The sequence below is a fragment of the Numida meleagris genome, chromosome 1 (assembly GCF_002078875.1).
Source record: "Numida meleagris isolate 19003 breed g44 Domestic line chromosome 1, NumMel1.0, whole genome shotgun sequence".
In the NCBI taxonomy this organism is placed as follows: domain Eukaryota; kingdom Metazoa; phylum Chordata; class Aves; order Galliformes; family Numididae; genus Numida; species Numida meleagris.
This window is the reverse complement of record NC_034409.1, coordinates 120,125,396-120,151,742: the sequence shown is the minus strand read 5'-3', so window position 1 is coordinate 120,151,742 and position 26,347 is coordinate 120,125,396. Positions and strand designations below refer to the sequence as shown.

Below are 26,347 nucleotides of genomic sequence, written 5' to 3'. Positions count from 1 at the left end.
TAGCACATATCTTTGAAGCATTGTATCAGGACAGGTTATCTTGCAGAAGCTTCTTAAGATAAATAAATTGTTATTTATTTATTTACTTCTGCTAACCTCGTTATCCACAAAAGACCACGGAGATACACAGAATGTCAAAGAATGCAAGCTTTTCCTATACTGTGTTCTCACAAATTCCCTGAATCAGCCCAGAGAACTCTATAACCTCAGAGCAGCTGTATCCGTCTCACTGGCAGCCTACTCCTCCTGCCCTGCATTGTTTCAAACTTGTAAGAGAAACAGCTTAACTGATGTCGTTGTTCTAATATCACTTTTCCATATAATAGCACCTGTCACAGGAAGGTTGGACAGTTTTTGAGTAGGAGGGTGATAGCTGTAAGGCTTCTTATGTTTTGATGGGCCCACTCAAAATAATTTAATAACTCCTTTTGGAAATGTTTAGTCAAGTATCAGTCAGGACAATTTAGCTTTTGAGTTAAGTTGTTCTTCATGTCTCTCAAACAAGTTAGAAGCTGGAAATATGAACTTCTGAACATATATTTATCCTTTTATTATGATGTAAAAATAACTAGAACCCAAAAGCAAATATAATTTCTACAATACCTTGAAAAAATAATGGTGTTACCCTGCCCTGCAATATGTAACCTTAATGATGTCTCATAGCTCATCACTGAAGCCTGGCTTTTTTTTTTTAAAAAAAAAAAAAACAAACCTTTTGATATTCAAAGCATGTGTAATCCAGTATTTGTTCATTCATCCCTCAAAATGCGCAGTATGACATGAAGATTTACAGTCTAAAATATTGTTAGCAATTACTTCAACAAGATGTGCTATTGCATTGTTCACAATGGGCAAATTATTGGCCAGCTTTAGTACAAACAACTTCAAATAAAATTGAAGCATCACATCTGTTGCCTGAGTAAATGAAAGAGTAAGAACAGAGACTCCGAAATAAACAATAGTTAACTGCAAAATAAATACAGGCCTGAATTTATTGCCATGTGTATTATTTATTATTCTCTGCCTTTAATTTGGGAAGTTCAGCCTAGTTGTATCTGCTCAAAAATTGTGCTAACTGATAAAAGCCTAGGCAAAGGGATAGAATATTTCAGGAACTGGGTCTAAGAAATCCTCCTGCCTCCAGCACTGAACTTTGAGATTAAATCAACAGCAAATTCTGAATCACTTAGTGGATGTCCAGAGCCTGGAAGCCCTTAAAAAGATTTCTTGGATGAGGCCAGGATTTAAACCAAAGATTGCACCAGGTCTTTGACATGTCAACATGACAAAGATTTTGCGTACTTGAAAGCAAAGACTCTTTTATTTTTTAAGCTTACAGCAAAAATTAAATTTCACAACTGAAATGCTATCATGAGAGATACATGAGACAGGTTTAACAGTCAATGCAAGAGACATCAGAAATAGCACTGGACAGTAAGACAGTCCATGAAGTAAGTTTTCCCCAGGTTTATTGTATCATAGAGGTAGATTTACATGCATATGAGCTTCCTTTTGCACCACAAATTCCATTAAGTTAAGACAACAACAACCCTTCAGATGGTGTTAAAGTAATCATCATTATAGCTGCTAGCTATCCTCAGACACTTAAAACATTCAAATTATGGATCATTGATATTGCTAATGCGATACAGTTCAGACACACTACTAATTTATAGAAGGTTACTGTGGATTTTTAAGTATCTAATTCACTCCAAGAGTTTTCAAGAGTCAGTAAAAAGAAATGCTTAGTACAGAAAGACTTCTTTTCAAAATGACAGGACTCTTCCATTATTCATCATCATTTTGCCTACAATGTGTCAATTTATCCAGAAAATATACTCATTTAGGAAAATTCATATCTCTTTGTTAGGAAAACAGAGTAAGGATTTATTCCTTCGGCAAGCCTTTTTTTTTTTTTTTTTTCCCCCAGAGAAGATTATACTGTTTATGGTATTTCAGTGGATCATCTAGTTATAACTTCAGAAGAGAATATATTCAAATTTTGGGGAAATACAATACACAGGGATCACTTATTCATCCTTTCGGTTTATTTCTGTCAATTCTATTTCATTGTTCAACCCTAAAAGGGGGGGAAATTTTAAATCAGCAATTTCTTTCAGAGATAAAATACCTCAGTAATGAAGTATATATATATATTTTTTCAAACTCTGAGTGAAATGTGTCAGTCATTCCTAGCGAGTTATACATGCAGGCAGAGCATATTTAAAAAAAAAAAGAGTGTCATTCTTTTCAAATAAATTCACTCACATTAATTAGTTCCACAGAACTGTTAAATGCTGACCTTCACCTTAAAAACACCGCATGCTTACCAAGAAAGCATTGCGTAGCAGTGAGGTGCTTGGCACTGGAATAATTTGGTTAGTTTTGCAGAGAGATGGAATAACAAAGAAACAACCTCCAGAAAATAATGGTTCATTATTCATTTACACAGGTGCTCCCCAGGACAAGGAAAGGTAAATTATGCCACAATGCACATGAGTTGAAACCACATGGTGTAAACAAATTTTAAATTTGTGTTTTAGATAATAAAGCACAATTGAAATGCTGTGTTTAAGTAGCTAAATATGAATCATGTATTTTGAGAAATTTAAGGACATCACTAGGGAAAAATATCCCAGAATAATCCCATATTAATCACCAGCATTAAAAAGCTGATGATTTTCCTTCACTGTAAACTGTGATTTGGGCTTTCTAGAAGTCCCCCGCAGAGGTAGCAATAACTGATATTCAGAGGATGACTTTTGCGTTCATCTCACTGTCATTAATACATGGACAGTCTTTTGATGGGATGGTGAAACACGGCACTTTCATACAACGTGGCCATTACACTGACCAGTATGGAGAAGAACATAATCTAATGAATGTGATCACAGATCAGGTTCGTGGCTGGACTGTATCATCTTGAAGGTGGTCTCTCATAGCACAAGTGATTGTATGAAATATGTATTGATTCTTACTCTTAGACTGTTCCAGCATGAAGGTTCATGGTCTCTTCAAATCCGACAGCCACTCTTGGCGATGAAACTATGTGTTTGAAAAAGCTGATCAGCAGTGAGAAGTACCTGAACTGGTTTGACATTATTGCCTCTTCCCACTGCACCGAAAAAATACCCGTACCTACAATGTGACGACTTCCTCTGATTTCTCTGATGTAATTTCATCTTACTCAACTGATCTAGGATGGTTAAAGAAGGCTGTGTATGTTTACTGCAATAGGTCACACCTCGATCATAAAATCATAGAATCACCAAGGTTGGAAAAGACCTACAAGATCATCCAGTCCAACCGTCCACCTATCACCAATAGTTCTCACTAGATCATGTCCCTCAGTACAATATCTAAACGTTCCTTGAACACCTCCAGGGCCAGAGGTACAGATGATTCTGCAAAAAAGCAAAAACAAAGCAAGCAAACAAAAAATCCTAAAATTTATTCCTCCCCTGATTTCTACAAAACTTATATATTAAAAATTTGCATCCAAATGTAGACTTAGAAAGTTATAGTAGTATAGCAACATATCTAATGACTGCTGAATTTTCTTAAATGAGATTAGGAGGTAAAATTAAAGTGACATCTTTAAATGATTATGGATAGCATTGAAATCTACTGCCAGTAAGTAGAGCTGCATTAAAAATGAACTTTAATTACAGAAAGCTTATAAAAAAAACCAACAACTTATCCTCATAATCATAATCCATAACCCAGTAGCTTGTTGGTAGAGCCTGTAGGGAGGGAACAGTACAGACTGTGCAGAAATAGCAGAGTCCCACCATCCAGACATTTTGGAAGATTTTGCAACTTCTGTTTTTCCCCTTGTGCTTGAGAACATTTCAAAGGCAGGATTATAAAAGACATCACATGTTCAGCTCAAAATTGTAACTAGGGCTCCAAGGAGAGAGAAGGGGGCAGGTACAGAGGCAGCACACGCCGTTTTGAAGGACTCATTACAAAGCACTTTTCTTTATACCTCTCTGCATAGGTAAGGATTGCAGCTGGGTGGATGATTCACCACCTCACCATTTAGACAACAAGGAGAAGAATTAGTTAACCTGAAACTACTTTACCAAGCTGCAGACCTGACCTAAATACCACAGTTAAGCAACAGGGGTTTGTGAATGTGGGATTTCAAGCAGGAACTGGACTAATGCAGACCTGACCCTTTGGCAGTCTTTGTTCTAACCTAGTTATAAGTATCAGTTGCCACTGTGCACTTGTGAATCACAAATTTCTCAATGCACTAAAGGGGTAAGGTTGTCACATACTAGAAACCTAAGGTCGCTGAAAATACCAAAGTAGTATCACATTCTTGAAGCAATAATTAAAGAGTGGTATCAAACCTCCTACTCATTTGCCTTTCCCCTGGGAGTATTTGATATAGCCTTTGCCTTAGGTAGAAACTTCTACTGATCCAAGATGATCATCTTGTTCCCACATAGGGGCATGCCTAAAATACAGAGACTCGAGTATTGGGTAAAAACAAACAAAAAAACCTCCAGATGCATACACACACACACCCCAAAACCAAAACAACCACCACACACTCATGCCTTTATCCTTGCATTGACACTTACCTTCTACTCTCAAACTTCAGTTCTCCCAGGAAAGTAGGGAAGGGAGGAGCAGAAAACTACCATTATTTGGATACTCCTTTTGCTGACCCCATCATCTTTGTTAATAGCCTTTAATGAGTAACTCACTCATGGATAAGCAGGCTAGCATTATTATTTTGTCGTCTTAGCACAGTCAGCATGATTCAGAACAGTCATAAGACTGTCACAGTTTCCAAGTTTTCAAAAGCTGTGGGAAAACAATTAATTATTAGCTGAGAGGGAAGGCTTAGCTCTCATTACCACAAAGAAATCCAGCAGCCTCTTGGTTGACATAAAACATATACATATGTACACACCCACTTAAAAAGGAAATACTGCTATCCAACAGAGATTACTCTAGAGCAGACAGATTTCCCCTGGCTGAGAGGTCTGATAACAACAGAGAAAATCACCGTAACAGTTAATTTTGTTTATTATACCAACTTGGCTAGGAAAACAGTCCTTTGAGACACAATGACTTGTCTTACAGCCTTAAATCATGCTGACTTTAGTGGTAAGACAGACATAACCATGCAATTAGGCATAAACAGTCATGCTTCCTGTACAAGGATTCCCTTTCACATCAAGCCTCTTCGAATAGCTAGTAGTGAGCCACTGCATGCTGACTACAGCCCTGATCAGAGAGAGAATGACAGATACCTGCTAGAAATCACTGATGCCTGGTGGTTTTCAGAAATTAAAATCTGTTTCCTAGACTTTCTGGGAACCAAGACAAGCTGTATCTGAGCATAGTTTGATGATCTTGTCAAAAGTTTGTGTGTGAAAAAAAAAACCCACAAGCCTGCTGGCTGTGCACATAGGCACTACCCACACTTGTATCAAAAACAGGTTGCATAACTTGGACCTTGCACAAGCAGGTAGTGGTTGCTATATGAAGACAAAAACACTGCAGGGTTATACATACACACCTGATAAAGCAAAGGGTCCTTTGAGAGATTTCCTGAACTACCTGCCTTGAAGCCAGAGCTCTGAGGGTCTAGGACTGGCCTCCCAGTAGTTGCTCCTGCTGAGTATGTGTAAGCAAAAGCATTGTGCGAATAGTTATTATGATACAGATGTCCAGAAACTGGGCCAGAAACATAGGGTACCAACCTAAGTAATTCTCTTAATCGGTGCAATTTGGATCCTACATTTCAGCAGCAGCATGTGCCCAGATATTAATCAAGTAATTCCAACGCCTCTAGTTGCTTTTACTTCCGAAAGACAAATTTAGGAAATCAAACATTTCTTTAAAAAGGTTCCCATTGCTGGCATTTCATGATAATATGCTAGAGAGCTTGAAACACTTTTGCTCAGAACAGCTGTATGTTTTGCATGGTTCCCAGCCCAAAAGTTTACCAGCAGAAACCTTCCAGGCATTTCTAGCAGATATTTAGAATCTGGGACATTAAAGCATCTCTCATGCAAATACATTACATTTACCAATTGCATCACTACCCATGGAAGTTGTGCAATGTCATTACTAGAGAGTTGGGAAACTACACCCAAGAATCTTACAGGCCTCTTAGAAAAGCTTATGATGACTTCATCTGATGATCCAAAAACTAAGCATTCATGCCTCTGGAAGGACTCATTAGTAGAAACATGTTGTTGTATAGGTTATCATTCTGCTAAGGAAGAGTCATGTAATTACGTGATTTAACTACGTGCTGCTTTTAAATAACAACAGGTACTAATCCCACGGAATTAGAAACTGGCAACTTCTGTCCGTAGCAGTAGCAGCTTCTCTTCGTTTGGTCAACTCTGCTATTTCTGCAAAGCGAGGGATGGGAATAAAATTTAAGTTTCTTTTTAGAGAGACACGCATATTAACATTACTACGTGACACCTTGCTTCCTCCTAGAAATCAGTGGCTGGACTGCTTCCACAACTTTCCACAAGCTCCTTCAAGTACCTTGAGATAAATAATAATTTTGTCACTCTGAAAGTTCCTTCTCGGCTGGTTTACCAAGGTATTGCCTTTAACTGCAAGCCAGTGTTTCCAGATTTCTTTTCCTCCTGTAAGTGCTTAAAATTAGGAATGTTACTCTGGGAATTCCAGTGACAACTGATTGCCAAGTCCTGACAATGAGCTCCTAGCTCTGACTGTGGGCTGAACATAAACGTGCCTTAACAAAAAAGGTATTTTGGATTTGGTGGTTAGTTTTTTTCAAATTATTCTGTTTCACCCAGTAAATACAGAGTTTAATTTCTTAGGGCACTGTCCTAGTTTCAGCTAAGATAGAGTTAATTTTCTTCATTGTGGCTGGGATGAAGCTGTTTTGGATTCAGGAGAGAAAAACACAGTTGATAACACAGTGATGTTTTAATTGGAGCTGAACAGTACTTACCCTAAATCAAGCACATTTCAGCTTCTCACACTGCTCTACCAGTGAGTGGGCTGGAGGTGAGTAAGAGCTGACCCAGATTGGTCGGAGAGACAGCACATAACATATGACATCAAGCAGAACAATAAAAGCAGGAGCTGCCTGGGGGGACTGCTGCTGCTTGGGAACTGGCTGGGCATAAGTCAGCAGGTGATGAGCAATCACACTGTGCTTCACTTGTTTTGCAGATCTACCTATCTTATTAGCATTACTATTATTTTCCCTTCCTTTTCTGTCTCGTCTTTACCTCAATCCACTATTTATACTTCTTAAAAATTATATCCCCCATACCACCTAGTGGGTCGGAGTAAATGAACTGTTCTGTTGCGCTTAGCTGCCATCTGGGTTAAACCATGACAGGAATTCTTGACAAAAAAAAGACACAGAATTCTTGAGGAACGTTCTTCTGAATCGATAGATCTTTCATTCTTGAACCCAAACTCTTACTGTCAGAGTACATGCTGCAGTTGTTAACTATTAAAACTTTGTTTGCAGCAAACTGTTTTGACAACTTTTGAAAAAAAAAGGTGACAAACACTACGATTTTGCTTGCATAAAGCAGAGATAAAAGAAAACAAAGTATTATGATTTGCCATTTTCCAAGCTTTCTGACACTCGCAAAGCTGAAAAAAATGTAACCATGATAGGGAAAAAAAAAGATAAAAAGTAACTACCATAGCAAGAAGTATCTCCAAGATCACAGGCAGCAATCTTCCAGGATAGACACATACCATTTTTTTTTAATCAGAAACAAAGAGGATTAGGCAAGGAGTTGCTCATTACTTACAGTAGTTGAGGATAGCAAGCAGCTGATATTGACAAGCATTTATAACCCTGGAAACTAGCAAACAATTGTTCCATTTTTGAAGCTGGGTTAAGGTCCAAGGAAAGAGTTTTGTCCAGGATTTACCAAGCAAATTAGCCTTTCTGTAGGCTTGTCAGTGAGGATGGATCTCTCAAATTTAAAAGCCTTGGATTACAGGATGAACGTTCAAGAGTTCATGAAATTTTGTAAAAGGCTTGATCTAGTTTCTCTGGCTCTAATGCGCACTCCAAAAGGTCTCAAACCCGAGGGTATCCTCCACAAAACCGAGCTGCAAAGAACAGTCAGAGCTTTCTCCCTCAGATTTAACAACAGGTGCGTAGATTTAACAGAAGTTGTTTAAAAGTCATGACATATCATGAAAATAGGCTGCTGCTGCTGCTTTGAATTTGTCAAACCTCATAATCAAATTATGAATTAAAATTGTGTAACTTAGATATACTTCCTATAGCTTAGTCTTAAGATTTAAAAAAAAAAAAAAGCTTAGCGTTGTCTGTGTTAATAGTTTTAGTAGAAATTTAAAAGGACTATTTTAAACAGTACACTCTATTTTTTTCTAATGTATTTCATTTAAAGATCAAGAATTGTAACTTTCAAATAATATTTATTAGAAAAATACCTTAAAATATATTTTAGAAATCTGTAACCAAACAATTACTGCTATTTTTAATACTCATTTTTGCTGAACTAGCTAGAAGTCATCAACCAAAATACTGCTATTTATCTCTACAAATACCTGAGCTGTAGAATAAAAAGTGATATAAATATATGAAAATATAAATATTATTTTATATTACAATTTTATTAAAACTTTAATCAAAATAAATTTAGAGAAGTTTCTAGGACTTGCTCAGTCTCCACACAATCATATCAGAACTGAGCTGAGCTTCTGCTACTTTTAAAGCCATTTCCTGGTAAAGGGTACCATCCATTGTTTCGTTCATACTTTGCACACACTCTTCCTTTTCATTTTGAAGCTTCTTTCTGAATTGCTGAACTCCATCCTCACTGTCCAGTAAAGCAGCCACAGGAGGATCACTGATTTTCTTGCCAGGCTCATTCCACCTTGTCAAATTGTTTTCAGCTTTACTTTCTTTTGAGAAGAGGAAACTCCTTGAGGTGAACATTTCTTTTTCCAAAGCCAGCGCTAACTGCTCAGTAAGTACACCTTTGCTTCCGGATTTCAGGAGTTTTACATCACAGTTTGGTGGGAGAACTCTAGTAAGGCTATGAAGACACTGGAACAAGACAGTCAGACTTCTGCAAAATAAGAGTATTAAAGATATCTTGTGTGTTCAAAATTCTACAATGGTAAATATAATAAAGCTACTTTAAATCAAACAGATGAAAACTTAGGATGATTGTGGTTTTAAGTATTGTGTACACAGTACACAAAACTGCCAGCAAGGACTTTCTAATGGAATGCAGTCTAGCTACTGTATATCAAAAGAGCTGTTGCTTCGATAACAAATATTCAACATTAAAATATATATCCAGCTATGTAAGCATCACTTCTTTCTTTAAGAAACAATTCATTGTGTGTAAAAACCACACATGACAACACTAAGTTGCCTAGTATGCATTTAGGGGCAGAAGAAAGATGTATTCCTGTACTGTCACCATCAATACATATGCACTGCAGAGCTATTAGGTGGCTAACCGCTGGTCTTTTTTGAACAGCCACTGGCAGGGAAGTGTTGTGCTTAAAAAGAAACAGATATTCAAAATTAAGGACTCTGGATATAGTAGTGCTGGTAAAATTAAAAAGCATCTTGTCCTGGTTTTGTCAGTATTCCGTATCATGGTATCATATGGCAGGCTGCCTGATGCTTAAGCACAGCGCTGGATGTACTTCCTGTGCACTGTGCTTCCAGCAGACTCAGCTATTCCACGTGAGTTCCAGCTCTGGGAGACTTGATCTTCCAATTCTGGGTGAGGGGGAAGTTCTCTCATCTTTTCTGGGAGGCCAGTGTGTGAAGGCCTGCCAACAAGCACTTGGACTGACTCTCTCTCCTCCAGTTTATTTTTGGTTTATTTATTATTCTTAATTATTCCGTATTATCTCACATTCCTTTTATTAAATTAGTTTCTCCTATCTCAACCGGGTTTCCTCCTCTTCCTTCCCCCTCTTCTCTTGAGGGGAGGGAGGGGTGTCAAGTGATTAACTCTTCAAACCGTGACACATCCCTGAGTAGCTAGTTTTCTCATACTGATCAGTAAAGCTGCTTCCCTTAAAGCTGTTCTATTGCAATTTACTTATCCTAATTTTCAACTACTCATAACAGATGCAGCTTATCTCAGTTCTGAAAGGCTGTGAAAAAAAATTGTCAGTACCTTCAATCAGTCAGAGAAATACTCTACTAGAAAAAGATCAATCCAAAGAAGGGGAAAAAACAACAACACTGAAAATACAAGTATAAACATGCAGCTCATTAAGCACTGATATTAAGCTGGATTGAAAATAAATAGTACCACGTAACCTAAGTTTCCAAAAGGAGGTTTTCAAAAGTCCTGACTTTTAAAAGCATTACTCTTTGCTCTTACATAAAAGGTAATCAGCTCCTAACTGAATGAAGTTTTATCTTTTACTATTAGAGATTCCTAAGAGATGTACCCTTACTTTCTTTTAGTTTTTGTTGTTTTAGCTTGAACTATTCAGGAAAAGGAAAGTTTGTCAGTATTTGAAAATTACTTCTCACATTGTGAGCCTTATCCAGCTAAATCCAGCTATGATGGAAGTGTTACTAACTTGTTTACCTGATGTACATCATTTTAGCCCAGTAGTTTGACAGCCTACATAAGGAAATCACTGAGATTCTTCAGATTATTTCCTCTTCAATATAATGGTAGATAGAAAATAAAGTATATCAGAAAAATGTACAAGTTAGACTAAATGTATGTTGCATTACTAAACTGAAAAAAGACGAAGAATTCAATTTAAACTGTCTGGCTTGTTTTCATTAAAAACATTCCCTTATGATTAAAAAAACAACATATATTGGAAAAAATATGTATTAAGAAAAAACGAATATAAAATTACTATGCATTGAAATGAACCAAATAAATGGTGCCAAGTGTCTATTAAAGGGGACTAGATTGCTTGGAATTCAGCACACTAGCACAAAGTTAAATATGACAACTCAGACTCTGACATTCTCTTATCAGTACTATGGCTGTTGGTTATGATGCTAGTATGAGACAACATGAAGATAAAAGCATGTGTATAAGATGAATATAGTGTAAAACTTTTGACCAATTTTACCTGCAAAATACTGTTAGAACTCCTTCAAATGGACTTTTCAGTGTCCAGCTAAAGATTGTACCATACATATTTCCTGCTTGATGAGAGAACACCATGTCAGGGCATTCCTTAAATGGTACACAGTCCATTTCTCTAAGTATCCATGAATTTACTCGAGTCAGTGTGTAGTCAGAAGAAACAATCTGAAAGGAAAATCTGATGGATACAGCAAGGATAGCAAGTATGTCTTCCACGGAACCTGCAAGAAAATACAGAAAAAAAGATACTTAACCTAAACATTTTGATAAGGTTACACACAGCAGATGTGAATCAATTTTTGATTCACACTCCCAGTTTTACTTGCAGAGTCTGCACCTACATTCAAGATTTTCTTGGGAAATTTTCTTCTCACCTATATTCTTACACCTATTTCTGTCGAGCAAAACGGTTACCTGATTAACAAAGCTGCAACTACATAATAAGAGAGCTCTAAAGATAAATGTCACCTTGCCAAGGGAACACTATTAATAGCCTCCTGTGATATTAAGATAGCACTTTGGTGTTAGCTGATGATGTGGCATTACAGGAAGAAATTAAAATTCATAGCAAGTGATCAAAAGGACATTTCACTACATTAGCAGAAGCCCAGTTCAAAATCAGTTCAGTCAGAAACTACAAAGAAAAAAAACATACATACAACTCAATAGCTGTGCAGATGAGGAAAAGCTTCAATTATTTTGGTATTACCTAAAAAGTAGTAATGCTATGTCAGGAAAAATAAAAGTATGCACCTAATCAACAGTAAATATCTTATTTGTAGGAAAAAAGCAAGCTATATCTGTATTCAGATTTATCTTCAAAATTAACCTCTCAATGCACTTCAGCTCCAATGCTATAAAACCTTATAGCAACTATATGAATTTTTTTTATTTTAAAAAAATGGTTATTCTGCCTTCTATTTCATCCAGCTTTTAATTCAGAAGTCTATGCATTGTGTTCAAAGAAACATAATTACACCTTGAAAATTTAGCTTAATGTCATCTAGAAAAAACAGAACAATCAACCACATCTTTGTGAATCCAAATCCTATCAATCCATTTACCTGTACAGTAACTATTATCTTTTAGCATATTTACTGAATATTTTCCATTTGAAATATCTTCCAGACTTAGCAAAATTTTTCCACAGAGTAAAGTTATCCTTTTGCTCTTCAGTAAATCACCATTCCGATGGTTTTGCTTCTTTGCATGTAGTAGAACTGCACAACAAACACGATGAAATGCCAGTAGTGGTGAAAGGCTGGTAACAGCAGTGACTGTCTTTGCTTTATCCAGCTGAGTCCTAGAACATCTCTTATGAAACTCTTTTTTCAGATCATTCTTGCTATGCAAATCCAATCTCATCTTTTTTTGAGGAGGCTCAATTTGACACGAGGAGACAGATAATGCTGAGAAGACTTTGTTCACCTTAATGATTTTATTCCGACACTCAATAATTGGAGAAATCAAAGAGAAGTCTTGATCCATCACTAACGATAAACTGATATCACTTACTGATCTGTAAAAATCCACGTAAGATGATTGCATTAGTAGGAAGCCCAAAAATAATCACTGAAAACTAGCACACTGGGGGTGAAAAGAAAGCAAGCCCTTTTCCCCAAAACCACAGGCCCACAACTCTGGGCTCCTGGAGCCCAGGAGATCGAGGTTCTGTTGCTAGCCTACCAGGTAACCTTTGACAAACAACTTAATCTTCACAGATCAGTTCTCAACTGTAAAAATGGGGGAGAGGGCAAGGTCGCTGCTGGTTTTAAAAAAGTAGTTCCAAATCTTCTTAGGACTTCTGAAGCTATACGGGAATTAGGTATTTCACTTTCAAAAACAAAGTCACTGTCACCAAAGATAAAAGAATAAACACTCAAAAAGCAAAAACAACCTTTTTGCCTTGGTAGCTCTTAACAGAGGCCACCAAGAAGACAAGGTCAACTTCCTTGTAAACTTATAGCAAACTGATAGTTGAGAAATAATACACCCGTGGTTCCAGCAGAACAACCGAAGGGCCTGATAGGTCAGCTCCCTCACAATCACTTGAATGATTTTTAGTGGCGTCAATACTCCTTAAGCTTACCTTAACACAGTCTCAGCTACAACGCCTGTGAGAGTATAGGTCAAAGGTAACTTCTGACTCTAACAAAGTTTACATTGTACACTGTCTATCATCAGTTTGTTTCCCATAATCCTGTTTTTCCAAAGTGCATTCCAAGTTAGCTCCCTTGTCAATGGAGGAATAACATCAGTAGTAATTATGACTAGAACTAAGCAACTAAAATGAACAGAAGAAATTATTTTAAGGACAATAATGAGAACAAATCTTTTTGAAGCTTAAGTATTTTATGCCTGCTTGTTCCGTGTAATTCATTTAATGCATAGGCTTAACAAATACTTACTTGATTTGATATCTGACTACAGCATAGCTGAATATTTATTAAGTCGATCAGAGAAATAAAAATGTTTTATTCTGCTTTTTAAGGAAATTACTCTCCTTATGAATGGCAAGATATTAATACTTAAGCAGCAGGAACAGTATAGTTAAAACAGAGCTAAATCTATACCTCATACTGACATCAGTATACCTATGCTAATGTGAACTATAAAGAATCATAATTTTTGTCAAAGAAAGCGCCATTATAAATGCCTCCAGTAATGATGTAGTTATATTGACACAGCTGATTTTTGGCTAGATGATATATTTTTGGCCCAGCACTAGAGAGACATGCCATGGCAACAATACTGGCAAAATGCACTAGAAATACATTTTACACAGATGTTCAAATGAGAAAAGTCAAATCTCAAAAATCCACTCTTACTACTGCAGGGTCTTACTTGCAATCTCAATTTCTATAGAACTACAAAATGAAATTATTTGATTTATATACTTACAAACAAAATGATTCAGTTAGTTTTACTCCAACTACCAAGTTGTCACCCACAACACGTTGCCACAGTTTCTCTATGAAGTGATCTTGAAGTTTAGGAGTCAACGATGGCTCTTTACTAAGAGAGTGAGGTCTTTCCACATCATCCCAGAGACAGACAAGGCCTTCCTTACAGAAAAATGTTTGTTTAGATAAATTAAGTACAGATATTAGTTCTTTTTATATTGCATTCCTTCATCTTCTACTACAAATTATTACCAGAGGTGCTTTTAATACACATAAAATGAAATCTATACAAACTAGTTTATTCTCTAGAATAGATTTACAAGATAGAAATCCACTTTCTTAAAACAAAAGCTATAATGACAAAAACAGCTCATCCTCTGCTTGTAAGTGTCTTCTTCCAAAGATGATTTAAGGCATTAGAAGTTATATTATATTAATTGCTTAAAATTTTGCTGTCTAAACCCGGTTGACTTGAAGGAGACCACAATATTAACTGAAAGATCAGGTAGATTTCAAGTAATTATGAGTCTTCGTTTGAGAAGCATACAAATATAACATTTGGCCAAACTCTGTCACCTTTCAGCTCACAGTTCACACTGTCCCACTGCAAAATAAATTTCGCCTACAGAAATCACAGCTCATTTTTCATATCATATTAGATCAGAGACAGGTATTCGATATCCAGGCAACTGTGCCAATTAAGACTATACAGTCCTCCTACTGTTTGTCATTAACTCTTTGTTAAAGGTTATTCCTCCGTACAAACCAGTCACCAGGAGGTACTGTGCAAATCAATTTCAAGAAAAAATTAAATTTACTCCTAACTACGTAAATTGTCAGGTTAAAATAATGAATCAGGCTTTACTTAGAGCAAATTAATAAGTTTTGGAAGTGGCAGTTTCTGCTGGTAAAAGCAAGTGGTTGAGGGAAGTGCCTCCTACAAATGGCTCAACAAAAATCAGAAGTGATCAGTGTGCTTTCTTCTGTAGTTTACCTTTTTTGCGCTTGGTAGAACATGGCTTCTTCCTTCAACAAGATCTATTAGTGCTCTGCATGATTCAAGAATAACTCTCTTTTTGAGACCTAAATGCTGCTGTAGCTCTCGAACAGATGCGAGACCAGCCTGTAAAATATAAAAATGGTCATTAGACATAGTCTCTAGTCTACTGCAAATAAGAATTGGTATTGATGTTACCAAGATAACCTTCAGCATTCCATTTTATGCAAGTATCACAATGTAAGTTCCTGATGTTTCTCAAGTAATGCTTCTAAAAATTGCTCAAGTATTCTGCTGTCCAAATATGAATCCAGGAGTCTTGTTCTCTCAATATAAAATTCTGAGTTTATCTTACTTGGAGAATGTTTGCATTAGATGTTTATGTAAATATTCAACTCTTCCATTATTGTTTCTGCTTTACTTCTGTATTAACATCATTTCTGATGTTTTGTCAAGACTAATATTGATTATTGTTCAAGTAAATATATTGAAAGGTTGACAGTTTTACAAACAAATACATAGACAAGTTCCATGCATTAAGTTATTATATGTTAAAAAATTCTTCAAGAAGTTCTCTGGAAAGTAAGCTCCTCAGAAGTATGTTACTGTCAACAACAGAAAAGAGAACAAAGCCTATCACTGGAAAGGAAAAACAGCCTCTAAGCTAATAAACAAATAAAAAAGACATCAGATTCAGTCATCACCAACTGACAAGCCTGAATGAAAAGCACTTCAAGTAAGAGGAGCGATGCCATTTGCTCATGATGCAAGAGCAAAGGGCATTTAGAGCAAATAGCCCCCATCATGATGAATTCTCTAACAAAATGATTTAACACCTATCAAACCAAGCATCACAAGTACCAGATTCCACGAAATACTCCAGTGCCAGACTTGGCAAGGGAAGAAAAGAAAAAGTTAAGAACAAAGAACAAAGCTGTGGAGGGACTTTTTATAAGGGCATGTAGCGACAGGACAAACTGTAAGAGAATAGATTTAGACTAGATATTAGGAAGAAATTCTTTACTGTGAGGATGGTGAGACACTGGAACAGGTTGCCCAGAGAGGCTGTGGATGCCCCCTCCCTGGAAGCATTCAAGGCCAGGCTGGATGGGGCTTCGAGCAACCCAGTCTAGAGGAAGGTGTCCCTACCTATAAGCAGGGGGGATGGAACTAGATAATCTTAAAGGTCCCTTCCAACCCAAACCATTCTATGATTTTATGTTTCTACAATCTCTTCCTAACTTCAGTCAACAGAATACCAAACTACTACTTACTCCTGTTCGTAACTCCTGAGTAAGAAACTCAGATACAGAAGGAAAAAAACAGGGAAATAATAGTGAGAAACAGTCAAAACAGCCAAAGATTTACAATTGCCGTCCAGTGTGATTTTGCAAGCACTTTCTTCCTCTTCATAAAGCAACACAAGAATGAGAACTGAAATTTATCACATCGTATAAACTAGAGTAACACTCTATCACTGTTTCTGGAACAAGGGAAACATACATCCTTAGTCCCCTACCCAAGATGTACTGAGTAACAAGCACAAGCAGAGGTCACGATCTTTACACTGTGGTACAGAAAATAAAAGTGAATCATTTTAAAAACAGAAAAGAAACATCCACTTAAAAACATTGTAGTATAGAGCTGAACAAACAAAGCTGAGAGAAAATTCAGCACAATCAGTGCAACAGATGAATCACTGTCAGAAAGCAAAGCAAATTAAAGCAGAGGCTTAGTAGTAAGTAGGACAGCACTTTGACACAATGCAATTAAACTTACAATATTCATAAATAAAATAATACCCATACATACAAAGCTAAAAATACTAAGCCAAGAACTTTTTGCAAAGGGCAGAAAATGGAAAGGAAGATTCACAATAGACAGGACTAGAACTACAGTGAAAAGCAAAAATGGAACAGTAAAAGTAGACAAAAATGCCAGAGGGAAACATAATTCAGATATCTGCTGCTTTTTTATTAAATAAGAGTCTCTGTGGTTTCCAAGCAACTGAAATCCTTTATGAAAAAATATCAAAAAAGGCTCAATCTACAGCAAAGGTTACACAGAAAACAACTACTTGTTATTATTTCTAATCTAAGTTTTAAAAATAAAATGTACAGAACATTTCTTGAATAACTTCCCACCCACTACCAAAACAACATTCTCAAAATGGGAACAAATAAATTCTCAATTCAATAAATGAGAGGAGAGGGAAGAAAACCACACAAACCAACCCCCCCCAAAAAACAAACTCTAAACAAAACACAGAGTGCCCTAAAACAGGCAAGCCAAGTGAACGGAAAAAAAATTAATCAAGAGCCTAGCACTATAACCCTTACAAAACCGTTTGGCAGTTGGTGTTGAATAATCCTATATTCATGTCAGAACAGACAAGTAAAATCATGAGAAACGCTGTAACCACAGCCATAGTGTAGCTGCACTACTGTGCCAAAGGAATTCCCCTTCAAAGACAGTGTAATAAGTGCTAAGGAAAAAAAAAATCTTCAGGGGCATAAATGCTGAGTGCAGGCCCTAAAGACTGGATACATGATAAACACAGAGCAGTTCCACTGACAGATATTCCAGTTTCATTATCTACAACATGCCACTTACACATATTACTGTGTATGACTTAAATGCAGTATATTTCAATGTAGTGGAGTATAACTCCTACCAAAGTTTTCACATGGCTTGAAAACAGTTACGTAGGCATAAAATATTTGGGGGTAGCAACAGAGGTATAAAAAAAGGCTGCATTTGCTCTTTGCCCTAAAATAAGAGATACCACAGAGATTGTTAATGCAAACTTGACAGCAAATTTCTAGAGAACTTGAATTTTCGTGATAAACTAACTAATAACTTTTGGAAATTTCCAAGCTAAGCAGGATCCATGCACTACTGCATCAAAACAATCATCCTTGAAATTCAGTTACATCAGATAAGAAAAAAACCAGCAACAGTACTTTACTATTCAGGGAAACATACAGAACAACAGAGATATCAGCAAGGAAACAACATTAAGGCTAAAATCATATCTCCACCTACTTCCAAATTTATTGCCATGGCAATATCAAGGATTTAAAGCATTAAAAAAATAAGAGGATTTTCAATTTTCTTACAGTGCCTCTGCTAGGCTGTGACTTGGAAAATTAGAGATCTACTATGTCTAAAAGAAATTAAAAAAAAAAAAGTCTTATGAAAGATTGTGTCTTCATCAGAAGGACTTTATCAGCAGATGATACATAAGATCTTCAGTCAGAGGCTTGCTTCTATCAAAACCAACAGAATGTGCAAAACAGAGTATTCATTTGATCCAAACACAGATTCACAAAGCTGTAAAGCAGAAAGCCAGTCAGTGTATAAAAAGACAAATGTCAAAAGACAAGTTACGTAAAACATTCAGCAGTCAGTGGCAGGGCAGACAATCCACATGACGAAAGTGGAAAGAGCAAAAAACAAGAGATGGAAACTAATGCCTGTTTGGCTGAAGGACATAGTAATGTAGCGAGTAAGGAAAGAGTAAAGGAGCCAATAAATAATGTTTAAAATATATCACTACCCAAGTCATGGGTAGAAAGTAACATATTGTGAAGGAAACTTGCACTTCTGTATGTAAAAACCAGTAGACCTCTAGTGAGCAAGGCTAAGAACTGTAACAAAAAAAAAAAAAGAAAAGAAAAAAAGGGCTAGAAGGGACCTAAAGGTTCTCAAAATTAATCCAGCTACTTTCTTCTCACTTCCAGGAACGAGAAATCTATTTTTTTCTGCTCTCCAAACAACGGCTTCTATCTTTCAGGAGACGTATAGTATCTCTAGATATCTAGATATTAGAAGAAAACAGATTTACTTTTTTTTTTCTTCCCCTTTTTCAGTGTTTCCCTCATGGAAACAAATCGTAGTCCTCCTTTTTTTTCCAGTAATAAACAAAACTTTTCCTGGTGAGATTCCTTCCTCTTAAAGTCTACAGATCAAACTACAACCATAGACTAAAGTTTTCACTAATTCACAAATGAACAGAATAATTACCTCCTACTTCATACTCAAAGCACTGCAAGTAAACTAACAAGATTCTTACACTGACTTTATCCATGATTTATGCTGTCTTCAGAAGTTGTTAGTTTTTTGCTTGTTTTAAATAATTTTCTTATTTCGTCAATTACTAACTACTTTAGACCAAGGCAATCACACAATAGTGCCAAAGAACATCTGGGAGAGCGTGCTGGATGTTTACTAACATAACTTAAACTAGAAAGCTGTATCTTCAAGTTTCAGTAGCAGATGATATAACCCCCGGATTGTCTATGCTCTAGCATGTATTATTCCCCAGCATATTTTATATTAAGCTAATTAAAAGAAGGATACACGTCTTAACTTCATTCACTACACTGCTGTATTATGCCAATAAAACTGCTAGTATCAGAAAGGAAAACATCAGCAGGTGGTGAAATAACAATCATCACCAATTTGGGCAGAAGTTAAAGTCAACTTGACTGAAGTCCCTAGACAAAGAAACAGTTAATTTTTCCAGGAACAGCTGCTACTCATCAGCACTCTTTGGAAACCTGGCATCTCAAAGTATGTAACACTGAGTAAAAGAAGTAAATGCTCTGATATTATGAAACTAGCATTTAAACATCCAAGAGTAAAGTGACTGTTACAAAGCTTTTATAAAATGGCTTCAGCATTATCACAAAAATTTAATTAAAATTAGATACTTCTAATTACCTAAATGCATTTATAACAACTGAATGAACTGAAACAGACAACCACCAATTCAAGAATGGATACTTAATAACACTAATTTCTCCCTGAACCACTTCTCCAATAAAAATAGTATTATTAACCTCACCCTTTAGACTAATGATACAGAAAATTAATTTGGAGAAAACAGGAAGGTAGATATATTAGCACAAACCTGTAATCTTGTTTCAAGAGCTTGGATGGTAAGCAAACCATTCTCTTGTAATCCTTCTGCAGCAGGAACATCGTCTTTGTAATTAATACCACTCTAAAAAAAAAAAAGCAAAAATATTTAAAAAGCTGGAAATAAGGTACAAGCTATTACACATTATTTAAAAAAAAAAAAAGGGTGAGGAAAGCAGAAGAATAGCCATATTGTTTTAGAAGAAAAATCTCATCCTCTGAAAGCAATTAAGGATTGTTAATACATAAAAGAAAGACACAATTATGAGACAGTAATAAACATGCACTATAACCTTAATTTTCTTAACTAAAAGCTAAGCATTGTAGAATATCTATTACATATCTGAAGCATCTTCAACCATATTCCCAAAAGAATGCTGATACTATCCAGGAAGTAGAATAATCTCTCCAGATAACTTACATCATGATTCAAACAGACTATTATACTCAATTATATTCAAACTTCAGAGCATTTCACAACAAACATTCAATTTCACTTAGCACCACTGCTTTAATCATTTCTCAAGTTTTTTAAGCACAGACTGAGCAGCTGAGAAAAGGCAAACTGAACTTACTTCATAGCTGACCTTTCCAAAATCTGTTATTTTGAACGTATTTAACACATCTGTATTGGAGTCATCATTAAAAAGCAGTAGCAGTTGCTCAGTTCCAGAACCAATGAAATCATCTACCAGAACAGACTTCACCTTCTGCCATTTGGAAGTAACCTGCAGTAGAAGAGGTTTCAAAAAACATATGTTTGGAATCTTGTATGTGATTTCATTTTGATGAAACTTGTGTCTCAGATAAGACAAGATTTCATTTCCATTGCGTCTTCTTGACAGAGCATTACACAAACCTAGTAGTTAATTCTGTCTCTACAGACAGAAGGAAAAATAAAGCGAGGACCTCCTTGTCACTTCTAGGAAAGAATGTTTTTTGGCATGGAAGGAAACCTCAAAAAGCTTATCAATTCCAAGAAGTTTATGCTTTAAAATAATAACAGTTTACTATGATTTTAATCTAAATTTTGCAAGCACATTTGTAGCTGTCTTAAGCTTTAAATTCTCATACTATAGATTTTGTTTTCAATAGAGGCTACACATCAGACTCATAAAACGTAGTACTAAATATTAGAAACCAGGATTTCTTTTCAAATATATAAGAAAGCAATGAAAGGAAAAATAACCATATACTTAAACCAGCTTATTTTAATAGAGGTGAAGGGAAAGACAAAAAGCAATAAATATTAAACACATAGCTTCTCATTTCAGATAGAACAATATATACAAAAAAGATGCAGTAGGAAAAGGGAGCTACTTAAGGCCACAAATACCTGCAAGTTCTCTCTCTGTACAACACATATATTCCCAGAGGAAAAAGACACAATAAATAGCAAATCATTGCTACTGGTTACAGCAGTTTTTATTGAGCATGGTTTCTCAAAAGGAAGCTCACAAACACCCTTATGGACACCATCTTGGAACCAGATCAGTTGATTCTTGTGCGTGATGGCAACAGCTGATATTCTGAGCTGTTTTTTCAGTATCTCATTCTTGCAGACACAGACAGAAGACACCACTCTGCTGTAAGCATGAGGCATGAAGCATGTGCCTGTCAGCATTTTTTGCATTTCAATTGCATATCCAAAGAACTCACTGCCCCAGATGGCTCTATCTGAAGTGGAAAACTCATCACCATCCTCACTCTCCGGCAGGCAAGCAGTTCTGATCCCTAACACAACAGTGCCTTCACCCTCAATTTCACCTGTCCACATAATGGAAGAAAGTTGAACAGGAGCACTCAGAACCGTGCAGGTGTCAGGAGAGATGTAGAACAGCCTGTTGGCGTGCCTCCACAAGACCGAGGGGCCAGCAAACAACCTGACATCCTCTTTCAGCTCATAATCCAATTTAAAATGACAAGACTGCTCAAACTGATTGGAGCTGTGAAGCAACAGTAAAAGGTGCTTGACAACATTATTCTGTTTTTTCATTTTCATCAAAACACAGGGAAGAACAATCCCTGTTTTGGAATGCGTTGCGCAGTCACAACAAATGATTTCAGCTTCTAAGTGTTTTGCATGCATGCTAAACGCTCCAGAAGACTTCTGAACAAACAGCTTAGTGTCTCTGTCAAATGCCATCCTCCTGACACACAGCTTCACTGTTTTGTCAGCTGCTCCCTCCACGTGCTTTGTTTTTGACAGCTGAAACACGAGGAGTTCTCCATTGTAGGACAAGACGTGCTGTTGCTCACTCAGAAACATCTTCATTTCTCTTTCTGTGCATTCCCCTACACGAAAAACGGATACCTCTCCATTTTTGTCAGGTTTAGCCTAGCTATAAGCTCTCCACCTGCAAAACGAAAGCGGAACAAAAAGTAAATCGCTCTGTGAGCAGCTGCACTAACCCTTAAGGAAAACTACATCACAAAGCAATGACATAGACGAATTGAGCGCTTTAATAACACAGATGAGAACGGCGTAACGCAACGGTGCGCCAAAAGACTTGCAGAACTAAAGCGTCCCAGGCACGTCGCAACTGCTGGGCTAAGTTACAGCCCGCCAGCAGCCGGCCCAGTAACATAGAGACAACGCTAACGCCGACCGCACCGCTGAGCCGCCCCCGTCTGAGGGGACACGCCCGCCCCGCCCACACAAGCCTCCATACGAAGACCCGACCCGGGGGGCTAAATTTACCCACCTGCCCGCGCCGCAGCGCCGGACATGACGAGACAAGGAAAGCAGCACAGGCCGGAAGCGAGCACAGCGCGCGCCCCTCCAAAACTCGCGCCACGCAGCGCATGACGGGAGAGGAAGCTGGGCGCGGGGAGGCGGGGCCATGCCTCACCAAGGGGCGGGGCTACAGGCCGCCCGGCTCCCGCTGCTGGGATGGGCGTCTGGCCCCGCCCACTCCCTTTGGCCCCGCCCCCTGGGGTCACGCGGCTTCTGCTTCGCCGCTCCTTCCTGCCCTCCTGCAGCTGCCGCGGCCGTTGCGGGCGGCCTCGCCGCACCATGGCTGACGTGAGTGGTCCTCTCGCGCCCCGCGCTCTCCCCTGCTTCCCGGCGGCCCTCGCGCGGGTGGGGTGGGGAGGATGGAGCGGCGGTTGGGCGGTGGTTAAACGGCGGGGTGGTCGGCCGGCTCTGCCGGCTCTGACGCGCAGGTGTGAGGGGCCGCGCGGGGCCCTTTCACGTCCCACCGGTTTCTCGTTTGCAGCGCCAGGACAAGGCCGCGCTGATCGCCGAGACGAGGCGGCGCTTCGAGGCGGAGTACCTGCCAGGTGAGCGCCCGAGCTCTTGGTGCTGCCTTCTGGGGCTCTCTCTGGTGTTGCAGGGGGTGTCGGGGCACGGCTCTGCCTCTTCGTGACTCGTCTGCAGGTGTTGGTGTGCTTGGCCATTGGAAATAGGGGAAATGCGCTGTCCTCACCGGGTGTGACCACAGAAGGAGTTGTTTTTCTGGAGCTGCTTGCGCTTCAGATTCACCCTGTCCCTAATTGAAGCTGTGCTATTTGTATGGCCCTCTTCTGAAGCTGGAAAGCTTTTGGGCTTGTAAATGAAAGGTACTAGGGAGCCTTAGGAGAAGGGGAATGGCAGGCAGCCTGGGGAGCTTTCATTTCAATTCCAGCTTGATTTGCATTGCTTATGATAGAAAACTATATAGTAGTACGGTATGCTAACAGCTGGAGCAAGCAGAACACCTTATTATGAGTGTATAAAGGTTTTCTATTAAAAACATGCTCTTACTAATTTCTAATGCAAATACCCTAATAACCCAGTAGTTCAGGAGTTGCATGTATCTCTCCTGTAACGTAAGCCTCAATTCTGCAAACATCTGCTTTGCATTGATGTCCCTCATCGTAGTTATTAGAGTTACTTACTGCTTTTATATAAGGGCTACACGCACCTGTGAGTTCTCTGTAGTTGGCTACAGCACTTATCTTTATAACTTTTAGAGGGTCTTAAGTGTAGCGTGACTTTGTTTTGTATGCTTGCCCTGCAAATAATCATAAAGAAATGATGGGCTATTGTTTAGCTATTGCATGATAGCATTATTAGAATAGCGCCTTGAAGGATGGAGTGAGTTTATTCTACCTTTTCATATCTCTATGTGATTAAAGTTTTCGTTGGTAGTCATAAAACTCAAGACAATGAAGAAACAATGACAAATTATCTTAAACTATAAATTCATTTTGTTACTGATGTTTCCAGTTCATTGGTTTTGTGTGTGGTTTTTTTTTTTATAGTAGATGTATCTATTACTCTAGAGTTACACTTGCTGTTAATTTTCTGGGTTTTTGTTTGCTTGTTTGTTTTATCATAGAGTAATGGAATGGCTTGGGTTGGAAGGGACCTGAAACCCACCCAGCCCCAACCCCTGCTGTGGGCAGGGCTGCCCCCCACCAGCTCAGGCTGCCCAGGGCCACATCCAACCTGGCCTTGAGCTCCTTCAGGGCTGGGGCACCACAGCTTCTCTGGGCAGCTGTGCCAGAACCTCACTGCCCTCTGAGTAAAGAATTTCTTCCTAATGCCTAACCTGAACTTCCGCTCTTTTAGCTTGAAGCCACTCTCCCTTGTTCTATCACTATAAGCCCATGTAAAAAAAAAATCAGTCTCCCTCCTGTTCATAATCTCCCCTCAAATACCAAAAGACATCCAGTGAACTCTCCCTGGAGCCTTCTCAATCTCCAAGCTGAACAAGCCTAGCTCCCTCAGCCTGTCTTCATAGTAGTGCTCCAGCCCTGTCTTAAGAAGAAGCTACTTAGCCTTCAACTGCTTTGAGACATTTGCTGCTGAAAGGGAGTGTTGCATCTTAGCTCTAGTTACCCATTAGAAACCTGTAACTCCACGAACTACTGTAGCTGTAATGAAACCTCTGTTGGACTGGTTGTTAGAGTCCTTAAAATAACATGTTACTGTTGCATGGGAAACTATAATCCTCTCTGCAGTGTTTTGAACATGTGCTTTCTCATAAGCCCTTTTTTGGGTTGTGGTGTAAGGATCTTAGCCCTTCCAAGAAAATAGGATTAATTTTTTTTTTAGATCCCTACCTAAAATTTAGGAATGCCACAAGCAAATTAATGTTGTCACACCCACTTAAAGTGTGAAAACCACAAGGTTTTAGTGTGGTTTCGGTCCTTCTACCTTTACTATGTTCTAAACTAGATATGTTATTTTTTTTATCTTTCCTCCTAGTTGAAAAGAAGCGGGAGGGGGCTTGGGTATCTGCAAGTTTCTGGGTTATAAAGGTGGAAATGATCGCTTGATATTCAGCAGTTTTAGTCTCCTTGAAAAAGTAAAGGCACTGTCAAAGTACACTGAGAAACTGATACTTTCACAGAAAGCTGTAGTTGTAGAATTGTGAGCCTCTATAGAGTGAACCTAATTCCATTTACAGATGAGCTGCGAGTGTTGAGCAAAATTTTCAGGACACTTGTATTTCTAGGAGGTTGCGGCTTCAACTGTTTTATTCTCCCACTGAAGAAAGCAGTGGTCCTGATTATTCTTGAGACTTAGTAATTGCATTATAATGGGAAAGAGTCGCCTCATGAAACTGGTAGTTGTGGGATTCCCCTCATGCAAGGGGATTTTCTAACGGACACGTGCACCATGGTGATTTGTAGTAATATGTATTGTTGTGAAATGAAAAGTTAAAGGGCCTTTTGGAATCCTCATTTTGGTTGAAGTCATTTATTGGCAGTGTACATTGTTTTAGATTAACGCAGAGTATGCTGAAGTTTACAGCTGTTTCAGAAAAAGTCTAATATTAACTGCCAGAAGTAATACATGTAGGAATATCTCACGTAAAAGTTACTACCAAATTACACACTACAGTATTGACTTCTCCCATTCTACCTTGAAAATTGCCATTTTCGCATAAAAGCACTAGAAATCCATTTCCTGGATTAAACAGCTGTCACATCTGTGTGACTAAGTCAAAGAATCCTTTTAATAGTCAGGTACAGTTTGGAAAACAGTGTACAAGAGCCGTACTGGCTCATCTCCATGAAGTTTGCATGGGAAATTTCTTGCTGACATTGTTGAACTCATGTGCCCTTTGAGGGGGATCTAGAAGGAAAACTTGGCCACTGTGAATCTTACTTCAGAACAGTACGTTATGTTAACTGAGAACTTCTGTTACATGATTGTGTGTGTTTTTCTGTTATCCATGGTGAATTTTGTCTGTATTTGGAAGACAAAACTCCAAAGCATGTGAAGAATGTTTTTCCTAGTAATTAAAGCCCTTGCATTTCAGCATGTGAAAGTTCCTCTTAGTGCTGTCTGTGGTAGCTGGACAGCGCCTTTTTCTGGCAGTTCGGGGCCTGATTTCTCTTCCATCTGTTTGTATTCTTTGTGAGAGCTGATAAATGTAAATGATCTGGGCATTGATGGGAACAATGGAAACAGATTATTGTTCAGTACTGAC

At 38.1% G+C, this 26,347-nt stretch overlaps 2 protein-coding genes across 2 annotated transcripts in view; one reads left to right on the top strand and one right to left on the bottom strand.

The window, feature by feature from the left end:
- Nucleotides 1,304-22,835, bottom strand: FANCB (Fanconi anemia complementation group B). The gene is made up of 9 exons (XM_021409900.1): nucleotides 22,628-22,835; nucleotides 21,259-22,279; nucleotides 20,498-20,650; nucleotides 19,915-20,007; nucleotides 14,997-15,125; nucleotides 14,001-14,164; nucleotides 12,164-12,618; nucleotides 11,083-11,320; nucleotides 1,304-9,080 (listed from the first exon to the last, which is right to left on the bottom strand). Exons 2-9 carry the CDS (start codon nucleotides 22,195-22,197, stop codon nucleotides 8,660-8,662), a joined length of 2,592 nt encoding a protein of 863 aa, XP_021265575.1. The 5' UTR covers nucleotides 22,198-22,279; nucleotides 22,628-22,835; the 3' UTR covers nucleotides 1,304-8,659.
- MOSPD2 (motile sperm domain containing 2) overlaps nucleotides 22,809-26,347 on the top strand; it is a 32,838-nt gene continuing 29,299 nt past the window's right edge. The window contains exons 1-2 of the mRNA XM_021409916.1: nucleotides 22,809-22,947; nucleotides 23,141-23,204. Of these exons, the coding sequence (XP_021265591.1) occupies nucleotides 22,816-22,947; nucleotides 23,141-23,204 (196 nt within the window). The 5' untranslated portion in view covers nucleotides 22,809-22,815. The remainder of the gene's footprint in view (nucleotides 22,948-23,140; nucleotides 23,205-26,347) is intronic.